Source organism: Nannobrachium achirus (assembly GCF_963921795.1).
Source record: "Nannobrachium achirus genome assembly, chromosome: 9".
In the NCBI taxonomy this organism is placed as follows: domain Eukaryota; kingdom Metazoa; phylum Chordata; class Actinopteri; order Myctophiformes; family Myctophidae; genus Nannobrachium; species Nannobrachium achirus.
Window position 1 is genome coordinate 51,641,991 of NC_137818.1, and position 21,052 is coordinate 51,663,042.

The window sequence follows — 21,052 nt, forward strand, 5'->3', positions numbered from 1 at the left end:
TCAACAGTCTGGCTCGGGAGACTTAGGATAGCAAACTATACTACAGGCAGTGAACCCCCCAAAATAATCATATTTGAACTGGAGACCCCCCCCCCCCCCCCCCCCCCCCACCCTGACAAGTACTCGGAATGTAAGAGCTGAGGCATTACATTTTGTCTGACAAATGATAAATATTGTGAAAATAGCAGATCTACTAGCTCACAAGGCCTCGCAACCTTTTGCCAAACCAGCAAGAAACTGATGGTTTAAAATAGCCAACACTGCAGATTGATAGATACAGTGCCAAAGGACAGATACGTTTTTATGGTTCAATAGTATTTCCTCAACAGATGTACATATCACACTTTGAGGTGCTTCTAAGGAGCAGTGTGCATGAGTCATACATCTAAATATTATATATGCCTTATCCAAGACACTTAACTTTCAACAGAAGTTGATAAAACTAGCAATGATTCAGGTCTCAGACTCAATTTCAGCTAATTTATAACTAACTTTACAGCTCAACGGTATGTCGAGCTGTAAAGTGGAAATCATTAAGCTTCCATTGACATTGCTGTTTTGCCCACTGACATTTGGCCAATAACATGCACAGTGAAATCCTCTGTGTCTATACAGTATCCATTTATAACTCAATTAAATTTCAGAAGAAATGCGAGTGTTGACTGCCATTTTTATTCATCTGTATGGGATCTGTACTACGGTATATCCAGCATGTCTGCAGTGGTTGGAGGTGCACGGTCTCCCTTATTTTCCAATGTAAAAAAGTAGACCCTGCTTCCGAAAGTATTACTGTTGCAAGCTCATAAGCTCATAACATGTCCCCTGCCTAAGCAGGGATTCCGTCTTTACAGAGCTGTCTCCCACGCGGGTTTGAATCGCAGGTATGACATGAAACCTACAGATTAGCAACCGATTTTACAGTGTGTAGTAAAGTTAGTTGGCATAACTGCAGTTTATCACTCTCTCCTTTCAGGTGATAAAAGGGTCAAAGAAAACAAATACTATAGCATCATCTTGGGTGTGGTGGTGGCCAAAGTCTAAACACAGGAGCCATAGGTGAAAACCTATAGCCTACGTATGTGTGGCAGGACTCTATAAAACATCTTGGTGGTCCTACGGCCAGCACTCTGTGATCCAGCAGCCTCTCATCAGACCTCTCTGTCCACTGATCTCCACTCTACTCACCAATGGAGCCTCTTATTAGACGTCAGAGCTCGCAGCTCTTAGGCCCTTCTTCGCTGCGGGTGGAGAGGTCCTACGCCGCCAGCGTCAGCGGAGGAGCCGGAGGCTATGGCACCAGGATCTCCACCAGCTCCATTGGCGGTCGGGTCGGCAGTGGCTTTGGCAGTGGCTTCAGCAGCGGCCTGAAGTTAGGCTCTGGCTTCGAGATCTCCAGGACCCTGGAGTCCAGCGATGGGTCCTTCAGAATCGGCAACGAGAAGGCCGTGATGAATGGCCTCAACGAGCGCCTGGCCAGCTACCTGGAGACGGTGAGGAACCTGGAGCAGGTCAACCAGAGCCTGGAGATCAAGATCAGAGAGGTCATTGCCAACAGAGGCCCCAGCGAGGAGCGAGACTACGGCAAATACAACGCCATCATTACGGATCTGAGGGCCAAGGTGAGTGACAGCCATCGTTCAAAAATTATATGACATGCTGCAGTGGTTCTCAGAGTGGGCCGGAGCCCACTGGTGGGCCGTGAGGATATCGCGAGTGGGCCCCCAAGTGATTGGCAAAACACAAGACAAAGTGTTAAAGGACAACAAGGGTTCATATTTTAGGTTGTAATCAGAGAAAAGAAAAGATCAGTGTTAAATCGTTTTGTGTCTATCGTTTTAGCTATTTTAGTGATTTTGACTTCAGTGGGTGGGGGCATACGTACAAGTGGCTAAATTGTATTTTTAGACACAATAAGCTGGCGATTTCTTTATAACTATTTACAGTAACACTACAAGCCCCCATAAGTCACATCTGCCCAAGAAAGATTGCGATGCATCTTGGGAATGGGCTAAACATACCTATTTAGCCACTTGTACGCATGCCCCCACCCACTGAAATCAAAATAATTTAAATCGCTAAAATTACAGAAAGCAGTGAATGAAAACATGTTAACACTCATCTTTTCTCTACTTACAATCTAAAATATGATTGTAAAAAAACTAAGTTGTCCTTTAAGTGTCAGATGGGTGGGGCACAGATGCTTTTGAGATTTTCAAGTGGGCCCTGATCCATAAAAGGTTGAGAACCACCTGTAAGATATACTGTAAGTGATACAATTCATATTTTGAATCACTTTATCTGAACACTGGAAATACAAAAAAAAAAAAAAAAAAGTTGGTTTTGAACACTGCCAATAATTATAATTCAGATCGAACTATCAAACTTTAACTCATTGACCAACTTCTCATTTATCTTCTTCCTGTTTCACTTTAATATAACTCCATGGCCAGGATTGGAACACAAGAATTGTGTTTATTTATAGGTACTGTATCTAAAACCAAATAATTCTTCAAAGAGTTCAGAGTCAAAGAGTTCATGTAACCTCACTCTTTCACAACTTTATTACCGTACCTGGACTTTGAATCATACCGTGGGTGAATCTCTGCTGTCCAGTGATGAACTGCTTTCACTGATTGATTTACAGCATGCTATTAACCCACAATTATCCCTTTTTATGATCTAAATGATGTACTAGCCATCAGAATGGCCGATGAGAAAAGCAAACATGAAAAGTCATGATACTATCACAGTATTTGTACACAGCAACATTGCTCACTCACTCACTGTCCATTTGTACACTCTTTTGCACTCAGCTCTACAAGTTCTCAACATGTCACCGTGAAACACGTTGTGAGCATGTGAATCTGCTATTCTCACCACACGACCCCAGCATATGACAGTATATAAAATAGGGGGTTAAGTTAAATGAACCCTATGCATTTATCTGTGGCTATTTCACAGATTTCTGGGCAGGAAAGCAAACATCTTTTTCATGTCTACTTTCACTCAGATCCTGGACATGACAAAGGGCAACGCCCAGCTGGCCATCGCGCTGGACAACGCACGTCTCGCCTCAGACGACTTCAAACTCAAGTGAGTGGGTAGCTTTGTCTAGACTCCATGTTTGTGTTCTAGTCATTAAGCGAACAGCCAAATAATTGTTCTACAAGCCCAAACACAAGTCAAACCCATTCCCATAACAATGATATTATCATAACCTGAAGTTAACCTCCTTGCAGGCTGGAGTATGAGATGTCGATGCGACAGGCAGTGGAGGCAGATGTGCACCGTCTGAGAAGGCTGCTGGACGACACCAACGTGATCCGTCTCCACCTGGAGACCGACATCGAGGGTCTGAAGGAACAGCTGATCAATATGAAAAAGAACCACAAGGCGGTGAGGAGACCATTTATTGCAATGATATTGCATTGTATTCATTATAATGATATTGCATTGTATTTATTATAATGGTATTGCATTATATTTTGTGGTGCAGTTAGTGATGCACAACAAGCTACACAAGATAACACAGACTTCACAACCCCGCCAAAGCAGAGCCTAAATATACACAGTTATTACATGGAACTGATAGACACTCATAGATACTAAAGATACACAGAAATGAAAAGAATTGAATGACATGCTGACACAGTGAAAACATAAATGCTATTACAGGAGAAGGCTGGGGATGTGGAGGGAGTTTGAGCACTGACAAGCTGTCATTGTGGTAGCAGCGATATGGGAGGGTGCACATGCACGTTGACCAACATGACTGCCTGAACTATCGCAATGCACAATTTCATAATGACACCATAATGTGACCTATTTCAGCCAGACATTTATGAAAGAGAGAGACGACCACTTTAAACCTCAATATGGTACACAGACTCAACCTCTTCAATTTATATCTGGGACACATTTCCTTTTATGTTCCAATATTAAGACATTTTCGTTTTAGATTTGGGATATGCAAAACAGTTATGCAATTGCTCATCTGCTGTTATCTCATGAATCTACTCACTGGCTGTATTCATTCATGATCTGGAAGACAAGGTCAGAGGTGCTTAAGGTGGCGAGTTGTGATGAGCAGAGGAGAAGAGAACGTATTTTAACCAGTCAAATACAGGCGCTCGTTCGAGGAAATAACTCCCCGTCCTGTTTCCTGTTCAACAGGACGTGGAAGAGCTCCGTGCCCAGATCTCCCACACCGTGCAGGTGGACGTTGACGCACCTAAAGGTCAAGACCTGGCCAGAATAATGGAGGAGATGAGAGAGAAGTATGAGAAGATTGCCCTGAAGAACCAGAAGGAGCTGCAGGCATGGCACGAAACACAGGTACAATCAGTTCTAACCCAGACTCAAACTCCTACACCCCAAAACAGATCTATATAGACCTGTTAGCATCTGTTACAGTTCAATTAGCGTTACTTTCTGATGAACAAGGGGTCAATACATCTGTAATCGGTCGTCTCTCGGACTCTCTCAAATCGGGATTGGCTTCAGACTGAAACAATCTGGCATCGGTCAAATTCTTCTTAGTATAAGTGGATATGCAATCAATGTACGTCAACACAGTGTGTGTGTGTGTGTGTGTGTGTGTGTGTGTGTGTGTGTGTGTGTGTGTGTGTGTGTGTGTGTGTGTGTGTGTGTGTGTGTGTGTGTGTGTGTCCAGATGACGGAGGTGCAGGTCCAGGTGACAGAGAACACGGTGGCTCTGAAGGAGGCGACCACGATGGTGACAGAGACTAGGAGGAGATGGCAGGCCCTGGAGATTGAACTGCAGTCTCAGCTCAGTCTGGTAAAGTCATCATTCCTGGTGAAACCGTCTACACATGTAACGTCTAACAGCACACAGTAAAATCCTCTGTGTTAATGTGTAACACATGTAATACATTTTTTACACTGAGGATCATACTGTGTATTTATTTCATCCCAACCATTGATTGTGTTAATCTATCAGTCTAACACCAAGTGGTGGATTTTTCTTTTACTTAACTGAAAGTATCAATACTGCAATATAGAAATACTCTGTTAGGGTGCCCTGACTGCCCTCACACCAAAGAACCTATGAGAGTGGAATCTGCGTTCCGCCAATGCATTTCAATGAGAGTGAAGCGGTTTCATGCCAGCAGAGGATTTCTGCAAAAAACGCTCCCTTCTCATTGAAATGCATTGGAGGAACGCGAATTGCACTCTCATAGGTACTTTAGTGTGAGGGCACCCTTACAAGTAAAAGTCCAGAATTCTAAATGTACTTGAGTAAAAGTATGAAAGTGTTGGCGTCAAAATGTACTTAAAGTACCAAAAGTAAAAGTACAAAATGTTTGAAAATAGCAGATCTACAAGCTCACCGCGACACGCTGTGAGCTTGTAGATCTGCTATTTTCAAATAGCCTAGGTATAAAATAGGGCTAAAGTGGTTTATTTATGTTGTATAATATCATAATTGATATCTGCAAAGTAACATAGTAACTAAAGTTTTCAAATAAATGTAGTGAAGTAAAAGTACAATATGTGGATCCGAGATGTAGTAGTGGAGTAGAAGTAAAAGTATTGGAAATTGTAAATACTCCAGTACAAATAACTCAAAAGTACATTACTTAAGTAAATGTACTTAGCTACTTTACACCACTGCTAACACCCCCCATCTGTCCCCAACAGAAAGCAGCCCTGGAGGCCTCACTGAGGGACATCGACATGCGCTACAACATGGAGATGGAGAAGTACAACGAGATCCTCCTGAGGCTCCAGGCTGAGCTGGGCCAGATCCGCACAGACATCCAGCAGCACACGCGAGAATACGAGGTCCTGCTCAACATCAAGATGAAACTGGAGGCCGAGATCGCAGAGTACAGGAGGCTGCTGGACGGAGGAGCAGACTTCAGGTGAGTAAATCATCGTTGTCGGGTGGAAACCTTGTATGTCCAAAACCGTTGGACAGGTATTTATCATTTTAAAAAGGATTTAAACTAGTGAAAACAGCTGATCGGCTGTTTTCACTACTTTTGTGTGACTGCTTTGTATGATGAAGCAGGGCTTTACTTAAAATGTACAAATTTGAAACTTGGAGATACGAGGTTTCTGCCCGACAGTGACGATATACTGTGCGGAGAGGAACCAGAGAGAACCACAAATATGGCAGTGTTTTGGAAACTGTTATTTAAAGCCTTTGGTCTTTATATATTGTATAAGGATATTGTATAAACCATAGTTTCAGTGTAAGCTACTGTAAGTGTTCAGGTGTATTAAAATGAGCCACGCGAGAGCTTTGTCCGTCTTCCGGGAACCTCGTTGTAACTTTCAAATGACATTCAAATGAGCTTCATGCAAAAACGGAACGAAGCGAGCCAAGCTCAGCGTCCTTGTCAAGGCACGTGTCCTTGTCAACGCAGCAACATATTTCACTTTTAACCACAGCGACCCTAGCACCCATGTTCTGGGCATGTAATATTGGGCTAACATTCAGCAAAAAGAATTCTGAAAATATCAGATATACATTTTCAGATATAATCGCAATGCAAAACGTTGTAAGCTTGTAGATCATCTATTTTCGATGAAAACAAGTTTGTGTATAGGGACAAAAGGGTGTGCAGAACCCAGGTCAACCAGAACCCCTGGCGGACCCCGGTTAACGAATCTACAAAAAGACAGACAAAACATGAACTCAATTCTATGGTCTCATGCTGGACATAAATGTTTCTCCACCAGATACTTGTAACTGAAACAAGAAGCCTTTAATCTAACATCTTGTACGTATCATTTCTTTCAGACTTGAAGATGCACTTCATTCCAAGACCATTCAGACCAAAGTGGTGACGATCGTTCAAACTCTGGAGGATGGCAAGGTCGTGTCGGAGAGCAAGGACATCAAAGCCAGTGAAAAAGTCGTGGAGTCACAAAAGTCAAAAGTCGTGGAGTCACAAAAGTCAAAAGTCGTGGAGTCACAAAAGTCATAATGGAAAAGAAAAGAAAAAAGATTTCAGCAACAAAATAATAAATGCCCTACTAAAAGGAAACTGTGCTCTGTGTGGTCTTGACTTAATAATGTAGGTCAGGGGTTCTCAACCTTTTCAGGCTGCGACCCCCAAAATAATCATATTTGAACTGGGTACCTCCCACCCTGACAAGCACTAAGAGTTGAGGCATTACATTTTGTATAACACGGTTCTATTAGTGAAAATAGCAGATTTACACGGGCGAGGCGTTGTGAGCATGTAGATCAGCTATTTTCACAATTGCTGCCACTAATATTTGACAATTTGGCCAATGTTTCATTTGTCATTTTAGAGGGTGAAATCAAAAACATGTTTTTCACACTTTTAGAGTAACCCTAACCCTTTATCTGTAGTGATAATATGGCCATACCTAACAGTAGATGCCCAAAAAAATAGAAAATATTATAAACAATTTTTGTGTATATTTATATCAAAGGTCCCTAAATAGGCCACACTTAATTGTGGGCTCGCCTGGAAGGCGAGCACACGTATGTTATCTTCATTATTTATTTCTATACTATACTAGTCAGTATCCTCAAAACTTTGGCGCGCTTCATCTCTTAAACGCTTACACCTTTCAACACCATTCAAATTTTTATGTGTTCAGCTTACTGAGGACAAGTGTGCGTGTATTTTTCTTTTTGAAATGTTTTGTAGTATAATTATAAAAAAATAAAAATGTTTAACTTTAAGCACCCAATGCATTTCCAATGGGTTTAGTGAGGAAAGGGACCCATGTTTATATTAAGGCGCTGTGGCTGCAATATTCACACTTCAGATATGCTATTTATATCAATGCGTTCACACAGGTCTGCTCTCTGATTTGATCCAAATATCTAAGCTGTGTGATGTATAAAACTATAGTTATAGTTAAAACTATAAATAAATGTCCCTCTCCACTCTACTGATTACACAGCTGTGATCAAGAATCAAGTCCGGGCGATGGGATGTAAATCCCATAGCCATATATCCTAGAGCCCGCAGGGACAGTCAGCCATATTAGTGGTTGTTGTTGGTTGTCAGGGAGATATCAAAACCAATGCATTTCCAAGTCAGATCCACAAACACAATAAAAGCCATGCTCCACTCCTCAGTCTGGAGTGGCCACATAGAAGAACGCCTTGGTTATAGACATAGTGGAGGACAGATGTGATCTGGGATTGTTAGCCAATATGTATATGCACTCAATATACTCCACTACAGTTGGAGTCCATTTGACAGTTGCTGGTTCCCAAACACAGAATCAAAAATGTAGATCTAGAACACATAGAATATGTACAGTACAGTAAGGTTCAGTAGAGTACAGTAAAAGTACAGTAAGGTTCAGTAGAGTACAGTAAAGTACAGTAAGGTACAGAAAGGTACAGTACAGAAAGGTACAGTAGAGTACAGTACAGTAAGGTACAGTAAAGTACAATACAGTACAGTAAGGTACAGTAGAGTACAGTAAAGTACAGTAGAGTACAGTAAGGTACAGTAGAGTACAGTAAAGTACAGTATAGTAAGGTACAGTAGAGTACAGTACAGTAAGGTACAGTACGGCACAGTAGAGTACAGTACAGTATAGTACAGTAAGGTACAGTAGAGTACAGTAAAGTACAGTACAGTAAGGTACAGTACAGTAAGGTACAGTAGAGTACAGTAAAGTACAGTAAGGTACAGTACAGTAGAGTAGAGTAAAGTACAGTACAGTAAGGTACAGTAAGTTACAGTAGAGTACAGTAAAGTACAGTAAGGTACAGCAGAGTACAGTAAAGTACAGTACTGTAAGGTACAGTACAGTACAGTAGTGTACAGTAAAGTACAGTAAAGTACAGTAACGTACAGCACAGTAAGGTACAGCAAGATACAGTAGTGTACAGTAAAGTACAGTACAGTAAAGTACAATACAGTACAGTAAGGTACAGTAGAGTACAGTAAAGTACAGTAGAGTACAGTAAGGTACAGTAGAGTACAGTATAGTAAGGTACAGTAGAGTACAGTACAGTAAGTTACAGTACGGCATAGTAGAGTACAGTACAGTATAGTACAGTAAGGTACAGTAGAGTACAGTTAAGTACAGTACAGTAAGGTACAGTACAGTAAGGTACAGTACAGTACAGTAAGGTACAGTAGAGTACAGTAAAGTACAGTACAGTAAGGTACAGTAGAGTACAGTAAAGTACAGTAAGTTACAGTAGAGTACAGTAAAGTACAGTAAGGTAAAGTACAGTAGAGTACAGTAAAGTACAGTAAGTTACAGTACAGTACAGTACAGTACAGTACAGTACAGTACAGTACAGTAAGGTGCAGTACAGTATAGTAAGGTACAGTACAATACTGTAGGGTACTGTACCTTACAGTACCTTAAAGTATCCTATTTGTTGGGTTGGAATCGAGCCCACACTGTTTCGAAGGAACAGTATTTCTAGTTACTTCCTGAAATTCAGAAATTCAAAAAGTGATGACATAGACAGGTCCGCTTGCATATAAATGAACCTTTGATTACATTCACCTGTTTGTTTCCCATTGCTGGCTCCCATTACTCCCATTACTCAGATTTTAAATCCCATCGCCTGAAGGGCTGGTCCCCTCCGATTGGTTCAGAAACACACAGGCTTCCTTTTCAAACTGAAACTTCAAAAAATAAAATACCCAAAATAGTAATTTCATTGGGTCTTTAAATTGTCACTTTAGAAATGTGCAGATCGTCTATACACTTAAACTTTGTGTTGGTCTGTTTACTGTTGAGAGAGAAAGCAATGTTTCACATTAAGCTAATCATCTGGGGACCCCCCAAAATAATTTGGGGACCCCCCCGGGGGTCCCGACCCACAGATTGAAAACCACTGATGTAGGTCACTGGCAGACATACGGTATGTGTGCTTGCTTACACCTTCTATATTTATCACATATCCAGTCTTGATTTGCCATTGGGTGAGGGGAGTGATAACATTCCTACTGCGCAGCGAAAATAGCAGATCTACAAGATCACAATACATTGCGATGAGATGCGTAGTGAGCTTGTAGCTTGCTGCCATTTTCACCACGCCAGGTTGAAGGTTATTAATAAGTGGTTAATAACTGATAAACGTAAGCGACCTTGCCGAAGGAACTTGGAATCGAGCTCGGCATCAAACACGGCCACCACGGGGTCTTCAACGTTTTCAGGCCAAGGACCCCTTATAGTCCAGTAATTTTAGGCCAAAATTAGGCTAAACCTAAAACAAATTGCAATAGTAGCAAACTCAACTGATTCTGTATCCTCATTATGTCCTTAGTGAGGGAAAAAAAGTCCCAAGGAATCCCATCGGGGCAAAGTTTTGAAAACGACCTACCTACCTTCACTTACTATACACTACACTATAAAGGAAAAATGACTCCCAAAAAAATCTGCTTTAAGTGGGATGTGAGGGGTCAAACTAGGGTTTTTTAATTATTCTGAATCCATTGCAAGCATTTGTTTTGCATGAAAAACATTCCTTGGGCAAGAAATGGCCCCTCAAAATGATGGTTAGGGTTAGTCATCAATTTTCACAGTCTTTTGGGGTCCGTTTTTAGCCCAAGGAATGTTTTTCATGCAAAACAAATGCTTGCAATGGATTCAGAATAATTAAAAACCCCTAGTTTGACCCCTCACATCCCACTTAAAGCAGATGTTTTTGGGAGTCATTTTTCCTTTATAGTGTAGTCGTGTATAGTAAGTGAAGGTAGGTAGGTCGTTTTCAAAACTTTGCCCCGATGGGATTCCTTGGGACTTTTTTTCCCTCACTAAGGACATAATGAGGATACAGAATCAGTTGAGTTTGCTACTATTGCAATTTGTTTTAGGTTTTTTCATATAATGACTGGACTATTAGTCGTGAGAGAGATGAAGCACAGACCCCCACAACCCATAAATACCATATAATTTAGTTTCATCGTTTGACAGCACAATCATCGGTGCGGTGTATTTTGGGTTCATTCAATTTGTGTCTTCTATCACTCTGTACTTAGTGTGCTCTTTTCTCCCCTCTACACCAAACCTCTTTGCCGAAAATAGACGATCTACAAACTCACAACGCCTTGCGCTGCTTGTAGATCTGCTATTTTTGGCTAAAGTTCTCAGAATATGGACGTTAGGGTTCAAGTGGTTAATATAAAAAATAAAATAAAAAAAGTTTCTTTCGCACAAACATTTGGGGGACCCCCTGTAGTAGCTCTGAGGACCCCCTAGGGCTCCCAGACGCCCTGTTGAAGACCCCTGTTATATAACCATCGCTTCTCCCCATATATGTACTGTATATACTGTATACATCAGTATTCATACCTAGTATGTACATAATATGAACAGATGTTCTAGCCCTCCATTCAAGGAAATCTCCAAACAAGCTGACGTGCGTTAAATTACGGATGACATAACCGCCCCTGAGCTTTGGGAGTTGGGGGAGCCCCTATATAAAACAACTCCTCCATCACGTTCCTTTTCTCTTAGGCTGGGCTGCCTTGGCCGCCTGCCAACGCTCCATACCACCCCCCCCCCCCCCCCCCTGCTCTGTGTCCACAAGACATTGTGTTGCTCTATCCGCTACTCAGGAATTCACAGTCCCGACCTGCAAGTTACCAAGCTTTCACCCCCTGTCGTTTAGAGAAGGCCTCTTATTCCCAGGACCCTTGGTCCGATCCGGTTCTGTCCAGTCTCTCCTGTTTGTTTTCATTCCCGTTAATCACTCTGATGTCCTAAACAACGTTTGTTTGAGACAGAAGGACCTCTTCGGGTCTAGGTTGACTCACTGCATAACTTAGTTTTAATGGGCCGCTGGCTTGACATGATGGAATTGCGGGAAAATTTGATAATTGGCCTGAAAGTTTCAGTATACACTCAGACGATAACTAAGTTATCTGTACTGAAACTTGCTGCCCCGAAAACAACTATAAATCCATGCACTGTTCGCCATTACAATGACACTTACAGTATAAGACTGAATCGCAGCGTTTCAAAAGACATGAATCATTTTGCTCATTTCTTTGCCAGACTGCAATCGAAAACTGTTCTCCAATTACGGTTGGCCACTAACAATAGTTGTTTAATTAGTGCCGGTTTTCCAGTGCCATGTTCCATGGCCCACGGGCAGTTGTTATGGTGTATAATGTGCGTGACAGTCCGGCATCCCAGTCTCAATATCTACTGGTCTGGGGGAGAGTTGTAAAGCTGTCCTCCCTCTGAGACACACACAGCTTTTGTTCCAGGGCTCTGCAGCCAGACGCCACATATTAGAGGACTGAATGAATCTGGACACATGGATCAGGGACGGAGGGCATTCCAGAGGAATTAAAAAAAAAAAAAAGAAGGGAAGAAAGACAAGGAACATAAGAAAGATTCAGAGAGAGAGAGGGTAAAACATCGGCAGATCTTTCCTGTGCATGCCTGTCATTCCTCGTGGGCCCTTTGGAGAGCTACACAGTAAAACCATCAGTGTTACGTTCATCCTTTTTTTATGAAGGTCTTTTTATTATCTATCTATAAATGCGAGAAGTCTCTGCGTGTGTGTTTGTAATCCGCGTATCTCGAGAACCGTTCGTCCCACCGGCTTCAGATTCGGCACGCGCGCTCCCCGCCGCGGCGCGGAGTGCAGTGCCGGGCCTCGACCCGACCCGACGCACGTTTTTTCCGAAACGGCGCAAAACGTTCGGAATCTCCTTATGCGGAGCTGATTGTTGACATCAGGCTGTTCCGGAGGAAATCATGTCATTGTGACATCACTTCATAAAAGGCTCTGACATCACGTACACCACATGACCCCACACTCCTATGACAACACGGGCATATTTACATTGTTCCCGAGTTGGCCAGGGCGCCAACTAGATGCTCGGCCGCCCATCTCCATATATGGGCATAAATGGACGTATCGGCGCAAGCGCTGACTCATTGTGACATACAATGGACGCAATCTCCGTATTTGGGCATAAAGGGGACACAGATACAGAGATCTCCATATATGGGCATATGGGCATTCTGACATCACTTCTGCTGACTCAAAGACAAACAGGCAAACAGATGGTCAAAACGGGTCCTACAGAGATCTCCATATATGGGCATTTTTACATTGTTCCCGAGTTGGCTAGGGCGCCGACTAGACGCTCGGCCGCGCATCTCCATATATGGGCATAACGGGTCCTACAGAGATCTCCATATATGGGCATATTTACATTGTTCCCGAGTTGGCTAGGGCGCCGACTAGACGCTCGGCCGCACATCTCCATATATGGGTATAAATGGATGTATCGGCGCAAGCGCTGACTCATTGTGACATAAAATGGACGCAATCTCCGTATATGGGCATAAAGGGGACACAGATACAGAGATCTCCATATATGGGCATATGGGCATTCTGACATCACTTCTGCTGACTCATTCTGACATCACTCCTGTACTTTGCACGTGTTGAATCTCTATATATGGAGATAACCGACGCATCTCACAAGCCATGGGCATAAATGGACACACGCAAACAGATGGTCAAAACAGATCCTATGACAACAGGTATAATGGGGTTTGCATTAAAGGGCGGGGCATTCATCCCCTATTTACATTGTTCCCGAGTTGGCCAGGGCGCCGACTAGACGCTCGGCCGCCCGAAGGGCGGCCGAGCTTCTAGTTTCCTTAATACAAAGAACACATGTATCATGTATGATGTATTCATGTGTAACTCCCAAGAGTGTACACGGGTTTGTTAAATGTACAATCAGGACATTACAGTGTACTTGAACAATTCTCTTTCTACATGCATTGGACCAGAGTGGTGAGGCACGTACACACATCTATATGTACATCTATACCTTGGTAATGGTGCCTATTTTGCAGTTATATATTTGTTCTTTTTTGGGAGGAGGACAATGTCAGGAATTAGTCCTCATACAGTATGAGTAAATATACCTGGTAAATAAATATATTCTTAATGAAATGTGATGATTGAAGAACTCATAATGCTCTTATTAACCTATGTTTACAATCAGGAATGTTACAGAATAAACCCATTTCCAGGGAGTCAGTTATCAATAGTCAAACCACACAATTTGATTGATTGATTGATATGTGTGGTAGAACAACCATATGAAACCTAATACTTTGTGGAGGTCTATGGAGGTTAAACTGTGGATGAGTGAATAGAGAAATATCTCTGGGGAAGGAATCCACATTAAAAGGATATCATATAGAACAGAAAGATTCAATTGATTAACTTGAAAAGCAAAATCAAAATAAGCACTGCTAAATTAATTGGGCTGTCAAATGCTTTGATGACAGGTGTCAGGAAAAATGTGTATATTAAATCTTCAAATAGCATCAAATGTGTGTTTATCAGAGTTAATTAATGAAGCAATAACTCACTCCAGGCCATTTAAGTTACAACAAGTGGCTTGTTGGTTCTCCACACTGTCAGGCAAAAAAAAAGAAGAAAAAAACACCCCTTCGCAATGACAACCATGGCCTGTCGTTAGTTATTGCTTTTAATTTAACCGCGTAAACTCTAGCGTCCCTATTCAGGGCGAACATTCAGGCCATTCTACAAGCTTTTAGATTGGCTATTTTCGTCAAAGAGATTTGGCCTTGTGGGGGAGGGAGAACAGAACTAGTGTAGAACAAAATGTATAAAGGTTTTAAGTGGTTTTATTTTTGATAGCAGTGTGAGAGAGAGAGGACATGCAGAAAAAAGCCTCAAGTTGGATATGAATCCAGGCCAGCTGCAAAAACAAAAACTGCTCATCACAACACAGCCAGGGCATGGCAAGATGGAAGGCACTGGCACAAAGGCTTTCCTCGGCTTTTTGCAAATTGTATTGATTGGCACAAACCTCTCTTTTCCTGTACAGTATGGCCTTTGTGCATTAGGCTAATCCTTACAAGAACAACACAAGGACGTCATTGTCATGACACTTGATGATACCTCTTGTGTGTCTCTTGGCGAGGTGGATGGCAGCACTATCCAGGTGTCCGCCTTTTCTTGGTCACTCGTCAAATCAGCTAAGCTCCCCACGCCGTCCTTTTGAATGGTTGCGGTTTCTTCTGCATCTTTATCATCTGTTCCTCAGTGAGTTTACAGTACGTGGGACCTGTGCTGGCTATGTAATTGCAAACAAAAGTGTGACCTTTTTGCCACTTCTTTGTCAAGTACCTCCTGCAATGTGGCACTTTTATGTGCCCTGAGACCACAAACGTTGGTCCCTGCTCCCCATCAATATCTCTCCTGTTGTGCGATGGAGTTTTGTTAGTCATAAAACCATGGGAACAAAATAAATGTACTGCCTCTATAAATAGCAGTAAAAACATTCTTTTGAGAACGCCTTCTGCAAGGTGGACACCAGGACAGCGCTACACCTACAGTACATGCCATCCACCTTGACAAGAGACACACAAAGAGTCCTCATCAAGTGTGTTGATACTGACTGTCATTGTGTTGCTCTTGTATTATGTAAGTTGCAACAAGGATTAGCCTCCGCCCCAAAGCCCAAATACCACTCTGTACTGGCAATAAGAGTTACTGCCAATCAATACAGTCTGAGAAAAGCTGGGGAAAGCCTTGTGCCGGTGCCTTCCAGCTTCCCATGCCCTGACAGGCTGTGATACAATGAACAATGTTATTTAACAGTACTTGGAGGAAATGAAAAGTCAAAGTGACTTTGATTTGACAACAAATATTGAGGAGTGATTTCCTGAAGCCAGACATTACGCACTTTACACATTTTGTATGGAAACAATGATAGGCCTAATAACAAAGGGTTTGAGTTTACCGCTCTGGATGAGTTGAGGTGTGACAACCTCAGACATGCCTGCCTCCCAACTGCCACCAACTGAAGATTAATTCAGGCAGATACTGTATGTACCAAGCTGTTCAGGCACGTGCAAAGAATGTTAGAGAGGCAGGGGCTGACATTTCTAAAAGGGCCTTCTGGTGGAAATATCGAAAATAGCAGACCTCCAAGCTCACAGCCGTCACGCTGCGATGCGTTGTGAGCTTGGAGGTCGGCTATTTGTGTTTGATACCACACTGAACTAAGCATAATCAAGTCAATACTGGAGATGTGGCGTAGGGCATGGATCTCTACACAGAAAGGGCAATTCTTCAAAGATGCTGCAGTTCAAGAGAGTTTGGACAAGGAAATTCTCTTGAATGCTGCCTTCAGGTATGGCATAGGGCATTTGCATTTATTTCACCACAGTAAAAACTGCATTCATGGTCTGGAGAGGGCACTTTTTACAGACGGCTAAAAGGGCAGGGGCTCAAGCCCCCTTTGATGACTATGTGTGCACGTGCCTGAAGCTATTGTTTGGTGCACACACAGACGATGCAGTTGCCATAGAGCTTCACCCCACCCTCTCTCACCTTGATGGGGGAGAGCAAATGTGTACACAGAATACGCATGCATTGTGTACACAGCATGCTGTTCGTGTACAAGTGACCTAGGCCCACATCTGAACATGTGCAATACTGGATTTCCTGAGGAGCCACCGCCAAGTGGTGGAAATGGACAACATCACATCAGACTCTGATAGGGCTGTCACAATTATTACATAATCGTCTAATCGTAATTATTTGACATAATCGCGATTATTTTTCATAATCGTTTCCATGTTGAAAAAAAATCATTTTTTTTTTAATGAAATAATAGTGGAGATAGCAAATCTACAAGCTCACAACGCGTCGCGTCGCGATCGGCTATTTCCACTATCAAGGTACTTTTTCAAGTATAAAGTTGTCAAATATGTTAGTCATTTCTTTGTATATTTAGGTTATGTGTCATATCTGCCATGTGCAACTTCAAAGCCTACAAGCCAAACAGGAATGTAATTGTCAACGACAGAACCACAATTAAATCGTTAATCACAATTATTTCAGTGATTAATCGTCATAATGTCATAATCGCGACAGCCCTAGACTCTGACCCTCAACACAGAGGCCCCTGAGTCAGGGCTGCATGGGGAGTCCTCTCCTCCACTGTACACAAAGAAATGCGTGGCCACACACAGCTCCAATGGCATCATGCAGTTTGCTGACGACACGACAGTGATGGGGTGAATTGTGGTAGACGACGAGACTGCCTACATGAGATGAGGTCAGATCACTGACTCGTCAGGAAAACAACCTCGCTCTCAACCATTTCCACCTCAGGGTGTTGAATTTTTGGATAGTTTGGGGAGTTTACCTTTTTGGATAAATGTATTATTAGTGTAATTCTCTGTATGCCCATTTATACATCTGTATTGCATGCTTTTAAAAGTATCTTATATGTCACTGTCATTTGATTGATTATCTGATTGTCTGTAGTCACTGACACTGAGTTGGGGCCCCTAATTGTTCTTCACCACCCAGATATCTCATCAGGTGTCTCTTTGATGGTGTGGCCTACAGTATACTGTAATAGACCAGTGTTTGTTCATTCTGGTGAAGGCCAGCAGGCTGAAACAAATAGATGAATTAAAATGAACTTCATATGAGCCAGAGAGGGCGATGTGGTTTTCCTACATTTTAATGTTTGTTTCCAGTAGTCAGCAACTCACCACAAATATCGGTGTGCATTACCTTTTCTACTAAATCATCCTAAAATTGTCTTGGCTAATGCGAATGCTTGACTTCCTACTTTCACACGTCATAATATGACATGCAAAGTATAAAATAGGGCTTCAGTGTAATCCAATCCAGTGTCACCAAAGTGGTTCTTACATCGTTGACCAAATTCAGCATCATTATCTCATTTACAAGGACTTGATTCATTAGATTAGGAGTATGTTTTACTATGATAGATATTAGCTGGATTTGTAATAATGTATCAGGGTGGTGACATGTGATTTCTTTTCCTGCAGTCTGTGTGGTGCAATATGTTTGGCTTTGGTTCAGGGCGGCTGCAGCCAAGTCATGAATAAAATGTTGCAATCGCACAGGAATGGGAGTTAGAAACAGCTCACATGGTAAAGGAAGGGTGAGGCGAAACTGCAGCAGCAAAACTCAGTGGAAATATCATCTGTTGCAGACACATTGCATCAGCCAGAACTTACGCCATTTGTGACCCGCTCCAGGTCATTTTGACAGGCCCTCTGCAGACATACATAGACGTTAGGGGTGTAACGATACATTTTAATAGCGATTCGATACATATCACGATACCTGTACATGGTTGATGATACGACACATGGACGATATTGGTTCATTCATGGCCACACGATACGATTCGATTCAATGATTTAAAATCGATATAACTATGTAACTATTTAGCAAAGACATTAAATCTGTGTAAAAGGTGTGGCTAGTGCAGGTTTTTAAGGGAAACATGTATTACTATGGATATAAATAAGTAAACACAGTGATTATCTGCCAAATACATGGACAGTGTATATTGACAAACCTGCACCTTGATATGAACCCAGAGATTACACACATTTATCGATAGACCAGTGTAGCTATATAGAAAAGAAAAGTAATTAAACCCCTCCTTTTAATTTGTTCTTCTTAAAAATGCTAAATACAATGCACAAGTGTAGTATCGATACAATCGATTATTTGCACTGCCGATTCGATACCATACAAAATAAAACTATACGATTCGATTTTAGCTGTTTTCATATCGATATACTTCGATTTTTTTAAGTTAAAAACGATATTTCGATACAGTTACTATATCGTTACACCCCTAATAGACGTACATCTGCTGCTGACAGGAATTGGCCTTTCGGAGGCTATCAGTGACCTTAATAACAAACCAGCCTGTCAGTGTGTAATTAGTGAGTCCATTCAGAACTTTCTCTCAAGCTATGAGTCACTCGTGATAGGTCGGAGACCTGCAGTATAACAACCTCTCTAATCTAGCAGTCTCCCCTCGGTGAAGCTCGCCAGCTCTCCCTCTCTAACACGCGTGTGCTCTAGGGCTGTCACGATTATGACATTTTACATGACGATTAATTGTCACTCAAATAATTTGCGATTAACGATTTAATTGTGTATTTGTCGTTGATAATTACATTTCTGTTTGGCCTTTAGGCTTTAAAGTTGCACATGGTAGATATATGACACATAACCTAAATATACAAAGACATTACTGACATATTTGACAACTTTCTACTTAAAAAAAGAACATTGATAGTGGAAATAGCCGATCTACAAGCTCACAACGCGTCGCATCGCGACGCGTTGTGAGCTTGTAGATCTGCTATTTCCACTATTTCTGAAAATGTCTGTAAATGTATGAACATTTTTCAAACATTCACGATTATGACGATTATGACAAAATATTTGCGATTGATGTCAAATAATTGCGATTAGACGATTATTATGTAATAATTGCGACAGCCCTAGCGTGCTCACACCACCATGCACCCACCCACGCACGTGCATGCAGGCATGCAATCTCCCCCACCCTCTCAGACTGTTTCCCCTCTGCATCACACATCTGCAGGGCGTGCCGGGCGTGAGTCAGTCTGTCATGGTGAGCTGGGCCTCGTCCCAACGGGAGAAAGGAGAGAGCGGAGGATTGGGGGTGGAGTGGAAATTAAGTGGAGTGGGAGTGGGAAGAAGGGACGAGGGTTAATGGGTGGGTTGACAGAAGTGTTGCAGGGGTCTGGGTCATCAGTGCTGTGACGGTTAAGTCAGGGCTCTCCAGAGCACCCTGGGTGGCCCCGCCCTGCTGGTTCAAGTCCTCCTGAGCCTTTGTCCAGTAATACACGGTCAGCTTTCTTAATGTCTCTCCTACAGTATACAGTATGTGTCTCCCTCTCAGCTTTTCTACAGTGTTACAATCTCTAGTTTCCAAAAGTCTCTCCTCTACACTGTCTCCCTCTTAATGTTCCTATTTTCTGTTTCTCCTACGCAGTCTTCCTCTCAGCTTTCCTACTATCTGTTCCAGGGGTGGACTGGGCATCTGGCATACCAAGCATATGCCCGGTGGGCCGACTATACAAGTGTCTTTTTATTTAATTAGGATAATTGCTTTAATTTTTAGGCTGGGTGGCCACTAAGTGGAGAGGGCCAATCCCTCTGTAACACTGCAGGCCCACAGAGCAGAGAGACATCATATGATTGGCCCACTGACTTGTCTATCATCTGAATACCAGCCTAGAAGCCCAATCACAGGCTACTGTGGCCTAGGAGTCCCACCCAAACATAAAACAGCTGATACAAGCCCACAACGTGTCGCTGCCTCGACGCATTGTGGGCTTGTAGATTTTCTATGTTCGGTTCGCGCCGGTTGTGGAGGGGCCGGTCTGCGCCAAGATGCCAAGGCCGAATTTGTGTCCCAGTCCTGCCCTGATCTGTTCTCTCCTACGCTGTCTACATGGTCTCCCTCTCGGTTTGCTACTGTCTGTCTCTCTTACATGTCTCCCTCTCAGCTTTCCTACATCTGTCTCTCCTAAGGTGTCTCCCTCTCACTTTTCCTAATGTCTGCCTCTCTTACGCCGTCTTGCTCTCAGCTTCCCCACTGTCAGTGTAAATAAATAAATAGTTAACTAGAAAAAGTGCTCCTCAGAGAACAGGCCCACATGTACACTAGGTCAAGTAAGTTATTGTAGGCCAACAATGTTCGGAATGCAGCAGCCTCCTCTCCTGGTGGCGCTAAAACAGGCATGTGTGAACTTTCACAGCAATCGTATGGTGCGTTCATGATTTGAGGCATTTTGTTCAAAGCGAACCACTCCTGCAAACTTTAGATGTATTAGCCAATCAGGATGGAATATGAGAAACCGGACTGATCTGTCTTGATCACATGCCCATAGAGTACATATATGTGTATAGATTTGTGTAATGTTTGGACAAAATCTGTAAGAGTAATATGCTTAATGTGCCTATAATAAGTGCACTATAATAGGCTAATGTGAAAAGGGTGGCATTTCTTCCTCAGCCTAGTGGGAATGTGCGTGCAAAGTTTCACGGATGTTTGGACAAAATCTATAGGAATAATATAATTAGCTAAAATCTGCCTCCTGGTGGTGCTATTAACAGACCAAAGAAAGAAATTTGATCAGGTCAACAACGGTGCCAGAGATTAGCTGTTCATAGACGGAAGGAGGGACACACACACACACACACACACACACACACACACACACACAC

General features: G+C 42.5%; 1 protein-coding gene across 1 annotated transcript; it reads left to right on the top strand.

Moving 5' to 3' along the window:
* Nucleotides 1-1,187: 1,187 nt before the first annotated feature.
* LOC308290961 (keratin, type I cytoskeletal 18-like) lies at nt 1,188-19,532 on the top strand (the record flags this gene model as incomplete). The annotated part of the gene is made up of 8 exons (XM_080732876.1): nt 1,188-1,619; nt 3,011-3,093; nt 3,240-3,396; nt 4,174-4,335; nt 4,673-4,798; nt 5,662-5,885; nt 6,770-6,911; nt 19,401-19,532. 8 exons carry the CDS (start codon nt 1,188-1,190, stop codon nt 19,530-19,532), a joined length of 1,458 nt encoding a protein of 485 aa, XP_080589002.1.
* Between the last annotated feature and the right edge of the window lie 1,520 nt (nt 19,533-21,052).